General features: G+C 37.1%; 1 protein-coding gene across 5 annotated transcripts in view; it reads left to right on the top strand.

The window, feature by feature from the left end:
* LOC119737130 (glutamine-rich protein 2-like) overlaps window positions 1–7,428 on the top strand; it is a 28,429-nt gene extending 21,001 nt beyond the window's left edge. For 3 of the 5 annotated variants that reach the window (XM_038211240.1, XM_038211239.1, XM_038211235.1), the window contains 4 exons: window positions 2,624–2,728; window positions 3,556–3,609; window positions 4,075–4,174; window positions 5,321–7,428. In XM_038211240.1, the coding sequence (XP_038067168.1) occupies window positions 2,624–2,728; window positions 3,556–3,609; window positions 4,075–4,174; window positions 5,321–5,647 (586 nt within the window). In that variant the 3' untranslated portion in view covers window positions 5,648–7,428. Of the gene's footprint in view, window positions 1–1,011; window positions 1,168–2,623; window positions 2,729–3,555; window positions 3,610–4,074; window positions 4,175–5,320 lie in introns of all 5 variants that reach the window. The other 2 variants (XM_038211237.1, XM_038211236.1) reach the window with 2 other exon arrangements.
* Window positions 7,429–12,577: the final 5,149 nt, after the last annotated feature.

Genomic DNA, 12,577 nt, shown 5'->3' with positions numbered 1-12,577 from the left:
TTTGGTATTACGGTTGTCGTGTATCAAGTATTAAAGTAAACTAAAGTATAATAATGGGACAGAAAACAAACTTTCATGTTCGATAAAGTAAAGTCTGTCACGAGCCAATATGACTCAGGCCGGCGTTTATCTCCGGTTTTCTTGGCATGAAGAACAGAGAATTAAGTTCCATTCCACCGAGGTAATGCCGGTACCTATTTGCAGGGTGAATCAAAAAAAGCAAAACCCAAATGTCGGGACTATTGTTTTAGTTAAGATCTGCTTGTAGCACTTTCAAAATCCAGGATATGAAAGCCCACTTCATCAGCTTTCTTTTAGTACGAGAATCATTCAAATTACTCATGTACTTTTCAAGTTACAGCATTTTAAACACAAACACCATTTTAAAGTTCTGTCCACGGATCACAAAAAAGGTGTGTGTTCTTTCAGCAAAACGAAAACAATTCACACTCCGTATGTGATTTGTTTTTCGTTTTGCTGAAAGAACACTTACCTTCTTGTGATCCGTGGACAGAACCTTAAATCGGTGGTTGTGTTTAACATTCCGTAACTTGAAAAGTACATGAGTGATTTGAATGATTCTTGTACTAAAAGAAAGCTTATGAATTGTTTTTTCATAACCTAGATTTTGAAAGTGCTACATGCAGAACTGCACTAAAACAATGGTCCCGACATTTGGGTTTCGGTTTTTTTTTTTACTCACCCTGTATACTCCTGGGTGGAGAGAGGCCAGTAGGGTGAAATACCCAAGGACACAACGTTGTAAAATGTATGGGAAGGGGATTCTTTCCTTTTTGCCTTTCACAAAAAGTCACTAACAGCAACGCAGTAAAAGACAACCCAATAAGACCCAATGTATGAGGGCGTATGCCAACATCAAAAGTAGTATTGGTTGCATGTTATTGTAGGTGCAGTTAGGTAAGACAATGTCGTAAAAAAGTAGAAATATAAACCCGTTTGCTAAACTCTTCGCATTCTTTTCTCCTCTAAATGCTGCTTACTATGACAAAGGACATTGAACCCCAGTACCCCGGAGATTGAATACCTCCAAATTGAAGCCATGTCCCTCCCTCCCACCCCCTCCGGCCCCCACGGAGAGCTCATGAGGCTCAGACATTCCCGCCTCATGACCGATTTCCTTAATAAACAAAAACCCTCAACTCCAAGGTAAACAAAAAGTGGCTTGATTTTTTTGAGTGATGCACATTTGTCAACTTAACTGCACAGAAATTAACTAATGTGTGTGTTGTGTGAAGCCAATTAACTAGCACAATGACAAACCAAAGCAAGTGTGTCTCATTATGGACACCCTGAACAAATAATCCTTTAAAGGGAATATACACAACATTTGCTTTTGCTGTAATTTGCAGAAATGGATGGATTTGGGGGTTAGTATTGTATAGCAAATATTGTTACACTGACCTGTTTAAAGGTTTGTGTTCATAGATGCTGGAAACCAAGACAAAATATGCTTTTCATGTAGTCTGGTTCCCTGACCCTATTGACCAAACGAAGCAATTTATAGACGTCAGGAAATTTATAGACGTCGGGAAATTGTCAGGTCAGGGAACCAGACTAGCTGGCTTGTACCTCACAGATATGTAACCGATTGCAAGCATAATGTGGACTCACTAAATGTGGTAAAATGGGGGCAGTATTTGACAAAAAGTCAGTTTTTCCCAACGACGGTCGGCCAACCATCATTTCAAATTAATACAAAAATTCCACTTTTCTTGAAAATGGCAGCACACCAGGTGCCATGATTTCACAGGATGCTTGAGACTATTATTAACTTACAGTCAAAATAATTTGGTTTTGTTTTTTGATGTTTGCAAATGTTGTATATTACCTTTAATGGTTAGAAGATAGTAATAGGTGGGAAACTTGAATGCATTGCCCCTGAACGCATGGCACTTAATACTTGTAGACACCTCAGGCTTCAGGCTTGTGCACATATGGATGACCATTACTCCTGCGTGCTTTCCACACTTCGGATGCAAACAATTACGTACATGCTCTCTCAGGAGTGGTGCTGGGCATCTACTGTTCATGCTAGGATTCCATAGACCATTTGCATAGCAGCCATCTTGGAGGGTGCAGCACTTTGCTTCACAGGGGTCTGCATGAGTATACTATTTGTGTATTGTTAATCAAAAATATATCCAAGATGGCTGCTTGTTCAAAGGATCTAAATGTTAAGGTTTTTACACCAAGGATATTTGAACTTCTCTGAAATGTCCGACTTCACGTTATCACTTTAATACCAAATTAACATTGCCACTTTTCAAAAAGATTTAACTATTTGGTTTTGCACTTCAAACTAACTTCCTTTTGTCAATAATACAAAGTTGCTTGTTTACAAAATGACACAATAAAAGCACACTTATAAGCATCTTGTAACTTTTTTCATTTTCAAGTAAAAATGTAAAAAGATGTAAGACTGTGGATATGCTCTGTGATCACAAAGTTTCAACTTTATATTTTAACCCAAAAAAAATAACACATCAAGACTGTATAAAAGTGACTTGCACATTTTCAAAATATTTACCTATGAGTAATCATCTTTGTGTTTATTGTAAATTTGTCTGAAAACTAAACCCAACTTTGACCTGTTTTGCTACAGTGGGAATGTTGACGTGCCTGACTACTTCTCAACCACTAGGAGCTGTGGAGGGAGTCACACTATGACCTATCCACACAGACGCAATACACGCATGGCAAACCTCACGTAAGTTACACTTGTTGAGTCCCCATAACTCCCTTACAAGTCCATCACAAGCCCATCATAAGCCCATCACAAGCCCATCACAAGTCCATCACAAGCCCATCACAAGTCCATCACAAGCCCATCACAAGTCCATCACAAGTCCATCACAAGTCAATCACAAGTCCGTCACAAGCCCATCACAAGCCCATCACAAGCCCATCACAAGTCCATCACAAGTCCATCACAAGTCCTCCAGTTTTCAAGCCCGGTTGCATGCCATTCGAAAGAAGCATAACAAAGGCATTCCTTTTTCATTGTTCATCCGCTGTTGCTTGTAACCGGACTTGTGAATTGACTTGTGATTTGCTTTTGACACAACTTGTAACAGATTTGTGTGAACTACAACCATGATACTACGCTGGTGTGTTACCGAATCATTACATCACAGCTGACGAAAGTTGTGACTTTGTGAAGGAAAAATGAGTCAAATGTTGACCCCAACTTGATCTGTGGTTTGAAGAGTATACATTCAAGTTTTTTCCCTGAAACTGATGAAGACCTACACAAAACTTAGCAACAATACAATAATGAAATGAAAGAGATATGATACTTTTAATTTGTTTACCGAGGGCTTACATTTAACTTACATCTCAGATGGAATAGGCCAGACATGTGGGTCATTTTCTCTTGCTGACAAGAAACAGTATCATTTTTAGCTAAATGCCAGTTCTGTTGTGGTTTGTATAAAAATGGGTCTGGTTGATCTGTAAACTCACAGTAGTCCTAATAGAAACAACCCATAAGCCTTGGGGTGAGCATTCATTTTGATATTTTTTTTCTTTCCTCAGGGGGATTGTACAGGAGGAGGATGCAGTCAGCGTGAATAATTTTGTAAATGGGAGGTGAGTGAAAACTGAATGAATTTAATGAATAAACACCCACAGAAACAAAGAAAGTTTCAGCTATTTTTCGTTTGTTTTGTAATGTGTGTTTCCCAAATGAAGTGCGTTCCAAAAATATTGTCATCACTGTCAAGGTATAACTAAGGTAAAATCATACACTTTATTCTAGTACAAGTTTCAAATTGTAATCTAGTGCATGGTTTTATTGAAATAACATTTCAACACAATCTCAGAATAATTTTAAAGTTGAACAAAGAAATTGACTGGACATGGTGGAGCGGGGCTTGAACCTGCAACCTCCAGATTGCCGTTCCAGTGCTCTACCAACTGAGCTATCCAGCCTTAAATTGGCAGTTCCGCCTGTATTGAACAATCTCAGGACGATAGTTTACCCCTGAAACTGATGCTTTAGTGTGAGAAGGCTTTTTTTACTAAATAATGGTTTTATGAATCGTTTATTCCAAGCAGGCTTGAGGCAGACATTCAGGGTCAAGATGGTCACATCTACAAAGGACGCATAGGACCCACCGACTTAGAACGACTGCCGACCATTGCACCGCATAGAGTGAGTGTCTTGCCAATCTGTCCATGCATGATCTGTAGAGGGTGCTCTTTATGCAATGTCATTATTGATATATTGCTAGTCACCTGTTTTATGACTTTGTCAGTGCTTTTGCGGGACTTGCAGTTTAAAGCTATAGTCCATCATTTGTAATTAGTGCATTTTGTTCGTTTGAAGCAACAAAGTGTTCAAAATCTAATGAAAGATACTGAACAACTTACTTGATGAAGTTTCAGCTCAGCTTCAGCTTCATATTCCGAGAAAAACAGCATTCTAGGATCTCAATTTAATATCAAAACTTGCTAAATCATGTTTCGAATTGTTTTGAATTGCAGCTTTACGCGATGTTGCGCACTGATCCGACGAATTATAGCAACCGCGCGCGCCTGTGCGTCGTTCCAATGCTTGTGCGCGCTGCGCCGAATAACAAAACGAACAACTAATTTAAATTTTCCTACGGTGCTTCTTAAGAAGCACCGTAGGAAATGCCTTCCTCAACCAGTATGTTTTTCAACAATAATTACGCCAGTTACTTTTTTGGATAGCTGCAAATGATGGACTCGGGCTTTAAAGGGACCATGATGTAACTTTTCATTGGGAACATATTTTGTGCAAATTCCTCTTAAATGTATGAAAACTATTAGACATCCCATTTTGGTAATCGCTTTTTGAAAAGTTGAAAAGTGGACTTTTTTTTTAACATGTTCCATGTTTTTCCTGACAACTGAGGGCGCTCTTGCTGTGATTTTAGACTCTTCACTTCAGGGGTTTTCTGTTAAAATTGTGAACCCAAAAAATTGCTATTTGAAAACATTTGTGAGAAAAGTTTGCTCATTGACTCACTGTAATGTATTGAAACGACGAATCACCAAAAAAAAAAAAAAAAATATCACAAAAATCTGGAATTTTTTGGTACTAAAATAGCTGTACCATTGAGGTTTCTGCCCAAAATGACATCACACTTGTGCTCATGAATATGGAAATTTGCATAAGCATAAAAAACGGAAAGGCACCCTTGAAAATGGCAAAATGAAAATTATTATACATGGGCCCTTGAATTCACATTTGTATCAGTAACAGAACTTTTATAGTAATCCACATATTTGCAGCTAATGACTGAATTCTTCGTGCTCTCTCACCACATTACAGCTGCCTTCAGCAAGGTCACCCCGCCCGACCAGCTCCCGGGCCAATCGCCATGACAACCAGCTCTCCAAATCCACCCCGGAGCGTCAGGCCTCCCGGCCGACGTCGGCGCGCCCGCAGTCCCGCCTCCAACAGACGCGCCCGACCAGCGCGCGACCCCAGAGCGGGAGGTCACAGGGGTCACCGACCCCACCCCAGTCATTGAACCCGGCCGAGGCTGACCCACGACCTACGACCCCGCCTAATACTGTAGAGGTCACCGCGGGTCAAGACGATTCAAGTCAGAACGTGATTGCTGAGCCTGCAGAACAACCCATCGAAGTCCAGTAAAAATTAGGATATTGATTGATTTCTTGTGAAGTGCATTGTTATTTTATATGCATGCAATGAGTGAGTTGTGTGAATGATTGAATGTTTCTGTTCCAGCTTGGTCTGTATTCATTGTGAAGGGGGGGGTTTAGAAATTGCCAGTTTAAAACACAAATTGAACAACTTCATCTCTGCTTTACTATGTTGGGGGGGGGTTAAACAATGGTAAGTTCGTTTTGAGGGATATCACCCTGAATACGTTTTGAATTGTTGCATCATATTCATCTGAACCTATTTCCTTCGTTTACAAAACAGTTTCGATTTAGAATGTTTCAAATGCGATCTTCCGCTGAGGATTCAATTTCTGTGTACATAATGGGTGATGAATCAAGTTAACCAAAATTCAAAAAAAAAATTGTGACTGTCCAATAAATCAGATGCATGTTACTAGTTACTTATCGTTTTTATTGGAAATAGTTCCTTTCAAATCTGGCCAGTTTGTCTTGATAGCACACAGGTGAACTACACACAGAAAATTATCCCCATGTTTTTGTCGTTTTAAAGAAGTATTGTCGACTGTTACCCATTTTCTATTTTCAAACCTCTATAATACAAATCGAATGAGGGCAGATTAAAATTATAGTTCTCAGCAGCAAGAATATGTATGCAACAGGACTTAAAATGCATTTGGGTTAAATATTGTCCATCAATTATTAATATTTTGGATGATAATTAGTTCAGTACTTTGGAAAACCTGCAATAGATAGACATGGAAGTTACAATTTCACAAAACAGTGAAACAGGTTTCTGTATACATGAAGTTCCATGGCATGCACAATAGTGCTTGACATTTTGCCTGCCACATCGATATCAGAAGCTATAGGCTTTCCAGAGTTAAGCAATTTGGATACTATCCATAAAGTCACATCTTTTTTGCAAAGTATTTCTTTAAAATCACTATAAAACTTTTCAAACAGGGTTATAAAAACTACAGCAATATGATTTTTTTTAGCTACAGGTTATTTTTAAGGGCAAAATTACTTGCATAGTTAATTTTGTTGATCTTAGATTTGTCAATCAAATATTTGAAATATTTCTATACTGGCAACTTTGTTTTTCTGAAATTCTAGTTCTCAGTATTATATCAGACTTTGTGATTCGTAGGCCACTTATCTAACAAAGTAGATCCAGTTGTATTTGCACATAATTAACCCTGTCCAGGTACAAATTAAATATTTAGATTGGGATATAAAAAAAAAAATTAACAAAAACATATGCCAAATTAAATTCCCAAAATTTGTCTTGTTTAAAAAAATAAAAACTAAGGGGACATCTTATTAAAGAAATTTGAAAAGAAAAAAAATATTAGGAAATTAATGTTTGAATAACAAAACATTTAATGAAACAAATAATTCAAAGGTGCCTAAATCGACATTTAAGAAGAATAGAAAATACATGACAAATTATTTTATTTATTCTGCACTGAGTTTACATACTGTAATTTGTCAAATGAAGCTTCAAATTGAAATGTCCTGCATTCACAGGAGTAGCTGAATCATGCAAGATGTGACTGTGTCTATGTAATGTGCATTATTTAGTTTTGTCTCTTTGTAAACCTTTGCATAACTGATATCTTTGTAAATTAGTCCCAAAGAATGAGAGATTTATAGCATATTGTCGTGTACATTTCTGAATCCGTATAGCACATGCAGTTTCTGTGTATATATAACCAATTTGCATGTTTATTTATGCATTCCTGAAAGCACATTTTGATTTTAATAAAATATATGAAGAAAATGAAAGTGGACCTATTGATATATTTTTATTGTGTACTGTGTTCAACTGTTCCTATTAGCGTGGTCAAGTGCCGCAGCGAGACAAATATAGAAATGTTTAGGCTTCAAGTAATTTGATATATTAGAAAGATCGAATCCGTCTACTTATTTCCGTCCACTACTTATTACTAATTACTTCTAATTTTAGGGGCAGGAAATTCTTGTAGAAATAAATGCAAGGAAAACAATAACTTATAAGCTGTCATGCACTACAACTTACTTGGTCGTGACGTCAACGTTTTCCCTTGCCACGCCCAGGCAAAACCTGCACAGCCCTCCACAAACAACCTATCCCTAGCACAGCACCCAGCAGACTGAAGCTCACATGGCTATTTCAAATTCCACACACATGGGACTTACAATAGAATTATGCAAATAAGATGCTGCATGCCTGGCTGGACTGATACACACTCAGCTCAGGGGGTGTGATGGATGAGAGGGGCAGGCTAAACCAAAAATAGAAGGTGGGGAGAAAGGTAATGATGAGCTATTTTCATTACAATATGTTATATAAAGTGGGGAAAAACTGTGGTTTTATCAAAGTAATAAGATTCCCCCAAACACCTGGCCAAACGTCAACAATTTGATTTCATATCCAATGTTTACCCCTTTCCTTTTGAAACAAACATGTATGCATTTTGAAGTTTGTACTCTATAAGACTATTCCTTGGTAATTTTGAGATTAAAAACAAATTTGATTTGAAGATGTTTTCACTGTCAGACAAATTAAAGAAAAAAATATTCTGGTCAAATTTGAATTAAAATGCAAGGTTAGTCCCCTGGGTTTTTTTTCTTCTCTGAATTGAAATATGGAATCGATGATATTTTTGTCCCTAAGAAATATGCAAGGATTTTTTGGAAATTCATACTTTGGTAAAATTTGAAATTAGAGGGTAATCTCATTAATTTCTGGTCCTATTTAGAAAATATGGATAATACATTTTTTTTCGTTCTCTGTAAATCATTTCTGAGGAATTTTGGAAAAGTCATATTTTGCACTGGCTACTTGCAAATTACATGTAGCTGCAATAAAAATAAAAATAATTGGTTAAGGAGTGAACAAATTAATAACACTCGCTTCAAACCCCCACCCCTCCTCCCCAAATCGTTGATCCGGGGAAAACTAGTGTAACCAATAAATGAACACATACAAATACTGATTGACTTCCAATTGGACTGGATACTTTAATAAAATGTTTCTGTATTGTACACATGAAGCATCTTTTGTGCCTGGCGTCTATGTTACACTATGTCACACAATAAAATCTGAAACTCTTGAAAGATTTCTGGATAAAATGTCTTATTTATGTTTACAGAAAGATCATAAATACAATTTTCTTGCAGGTTCAAATACCTATTGTGCTTTTTTTTCTTTTACAAAGAGAAAATACTTTTCTTTTTCTAAAATAGTTTCTTCTTTCTCTAGTGTTATTCCTTATTGACAGAACTTTTTTTTTCATTATAATCTTAAAGCAAAAGTTGCTTGGAAACAGTCACCTAGCAATGGTTGCCAGGCAATGGTTGCCAAGCAACAGTTGCCAATGGTTTTAACCACTACATGATTTGCATAGTAAAACTGTATGTGCAGTGCTACCTGTTCATACTGCATACTTTTACAACCGTTTTTAACAATCAATACATTATGCTGGATTCAAAATCTACATCCACGTCAGTAAGCCATTTGCAAGAAAAATTTGAATAATGTCTGGTTCACTGACTTGTTTTTATGTCAAACATATTTTTAGGTTTGAAGTCTCCAGTCTAAAGAAGCACATGACTTGGGCAAGCTTCCAGGTAGTTATGTAAAGCCGTTTCCGAATTACTCGGCTACGGCCAGAATTTACACACGCACCTATGGAAGCGGCTGCAGCTGTGGCTACGGCTACTTCCCATAGACTCGTGTGTTATTTCTAGCCGTAGCCAAATAATACAGATGCAGCCTAAGAGAAGCCAAGCATCCATACTCTGTTCACAATGGGTGCGAATGCCAAAAAAGCACCAGACCATTCCAGAGCCGTGTCCGAATGACTCGGCTATGGCTGGAAATTACACACACCTATGGAAGCGGCTGCGGCCACTTCCAATAGACTTGTGTGTGATTTCTAGCCGTAGCCATGTAATTTCAGTTGTGGCTTAAGAGAAGCCAAGCACCCATACTCTGTTCACAATGAGTTCTAAAGGTAAACTGGCACCAGACCATTCAAGAGCTAAAGGATGCTGGCATAAGGCTTGCCCTGAAGCATGTGATATGGCAACATGGAGTCTTGTCTTGGGATTCAGAGGTCTTATTCTTGAGCAAATTAGGGGGCTGTATCGAAAGCTTTTGGGGGTATAGACATGAAATGATGGTCACTGATGTCACTGATACACATTGCTACAGTTCAAAAACTACATTTATACAATATTTATGTTTAGATTTAAGTAAAGTTTTATACTAAACTGCTTTAATAAACGAGTTGTCTAGTGGTTATACCCAGAAAATGATGTCGTATCGGCTAGCACCCTCATTTGCTGAGATATATGACCTATACATGCAAACTCAGAATACTAGACATTACAAACCCAACTTGCAAAATGGCTCGGTCAAAGATTCAGCTTATCTGAATACAAACATCAAACACTCTGATACAAACACTCTTAAAACGATTCCTTAAAATTCAAGCTCCAGGGCCGGAGAATACTTAAATCTCACCACTGTAAGGAAAGGGAGTTTGGAGCATGAAGATGATAGTCTCCTCTGCAGTGATTGAGTCTCACGTTGCAAACCAGCTCTCATTCAGTAATAGACCTGATCAGAGGGCAAATGTTTTTGTACTGCATGGATAGGCATGATTAAACCGTTTGTGCATTTATTGTGACTACATTAAAATTAAAAGAACGCCCTCCGCCGTACCTTCAATGCATGAGATCTATACATGTACATGTAGACCACTCCAGTACATTGTGTTTGATTACCAACATTTCAATGTGACCTATTTTCATTTGGACAAAGTTTGAAATTCTTATCAGAGAAAACATGCTTTAAAAAAAAACAGCTCAGGTAAACAACAGTCAATTAATGCACAAAATTCAAAATTTGACCCTCAAGAAAAATATAAGAAAGGAAGTGTCCAGTAGACACAAAAATGTGTAATGTCTACAGTATAGAATGCTGACAATGAAGAAAATAGGAAACAAAAAAAAAAAGATATGAAAACCATCATGCCTGATTATTTGTAGTATCTATCAAAACAACATTCTGGTTAGTGCAGTGGTTCTTTCCCTTTTCTTCCACCTCTTTGTCCTAGGTTCAAATCCCGCCCAGGCTTAAACTTTCGGTGCCTGTCTCATTACATGGGTTTCCCTACACCACAACCGCACTTTGTCCTTTCTCTTCTAAACTTCACATTTTTTCTTCATCTTCTCTCAGTTTTTTTTAATGCTTTCTGTACGTAGTAACAGTGACAATGTGCAATTTTGAGGAATCTAAGAGAACATTTGAAGAGAAAAAAAATCACAAAATATATCCATTTATAAAAAGTGAATTAAAACAATATAACAGATGTTTCTAAACTTCATTTTTCGCTCCGTTGTATTCTTAACTTGTGTTTTCATTATAATGGCCGTCGAAACTGGTTTTGGGCAACCAGGAGAGAGTGGGATTCTAAAAGGTAACAAAATGATATTTATCGCGTTTTGAAAATAAACTCTTCATTTGAAAGAATTAGATTTTTGTTTAAGAATTAAATTACAACAATATGAGTTTATCAAAAGACTGTTTTTGCAGAGAACTCACATCTTACTAAATTTGACAATGCATGTATACATGTACTTTCACTGGCATAGCTGCCATAACAAGCAATCAGATATGTACTCAACCACAATACAATTTGGATTACTTACGGGTAATTAGACATCTGATGGGCTTTACTGCATGAGTTCTGAAGTGTATTTTGAAATGACACGGATGTATACATCTACTTGTATCAGAGACTTCAATTTTGCTCATTGAAAACCACGACATCTCAGTTTTTATTTTTAAATAGTTTTCATCCAGGGTAATGAAACATCTAAGAAAATTCTATAACACCACAAATGTAAGTCATCACAAACAAACAACGTGTGGTAAGGTGTGAGCGACAAATACATGTGTCTCAATATGTGAATATTACCGTATGTAGTGGACGTTGTTCTCTGATCTAGGGGTGCAGTTTTTCTAAGCTTTCTACTTGGAATGCTCATAATGTCTCGTCTTACAGTGCTACACGTAACTTTATCTGTAGTTATTCATGTGCAACATCACAGTTATAATGAACTGCTATTACTATGGATATTTCTTTATCCTAACACTTTAAGAGTGCAAGTATATTTTGGGTCCACTTTTTTCCTGTCCCTGTTACATCTGACATCTGTGATTTTATAATTCTGATGCACTCCTTCATGCAGTCGTCCTCTAAGAGTGATTATGAATAGCAAACTACCTACCCAACAAATAAAAAATTGTATTTCTTAATGAAACTTGAAAAGCAAACTACAAAGTACCAAGGTAAGAGGGACAGAAAAAACGTCACACTTTGGACCCAAATTTATAGAATGACCCATATGTAAATATACAGTACGTAAACAACATCAATATCTACCTATTCATTGATGTAGTTGCGATTTCTTCATGACTAAATGGTCATTACTTGAGTTGATGTATTAAACTCGGGATTAACACCTGATGTGCTCTTTGATGAAAAATATAATAGAGTAACTCTTTACAACTTCACTGCATGCATATGCAGTTGATTACGCATCCTCAAATTTCTTTTTTGCAGTATCACACACTAAAATAATGCAATTGGAAACATCTTCAAGTATGACCGAAGTTACCTGCAGTTAAAAAATTCCAAGCTTTAATTGTTTCTCCTGTGATGTACTGTAAACAATGTCAACTCTGTGGTGATGTCTTGGTATCCAATCGCCATTCCAAATCATCACAAATTAAATACTGCACTCTTTAATAAACACAGGGACCACCATTCAGTCAACGTTCAAAATACAGCGTGTAATGGGACCTCAAAAACCTGCGAGATTTCAGAGAATACAGCACATCCGGGCACCATGTATAAGATCTACAACTTGTGTAACATCC

The sequence above is a fragment of the Patiria miniata genome, unplaced genomic scaffold, assembly GCF_015706575.1.
Source record: "Patiria miniata isolate m_02_andy unplaced genomic scaffold, ASM1570657v1 HiC_scaffold_3, whole genome shotgun sequence".
In the NCBI taxonomy this organism is placed as follows: Eukaryota; Metazoa; Echinodermata; class Asteroidea; order Valvatida; family Asterinidae; genus Patiria; species Patiria miniata.
The sequence above is the reverse complement of the archived record's forward strand: the minus strand, read 5'-3'. Positions and strand labels throughout refer to the sequence as shown.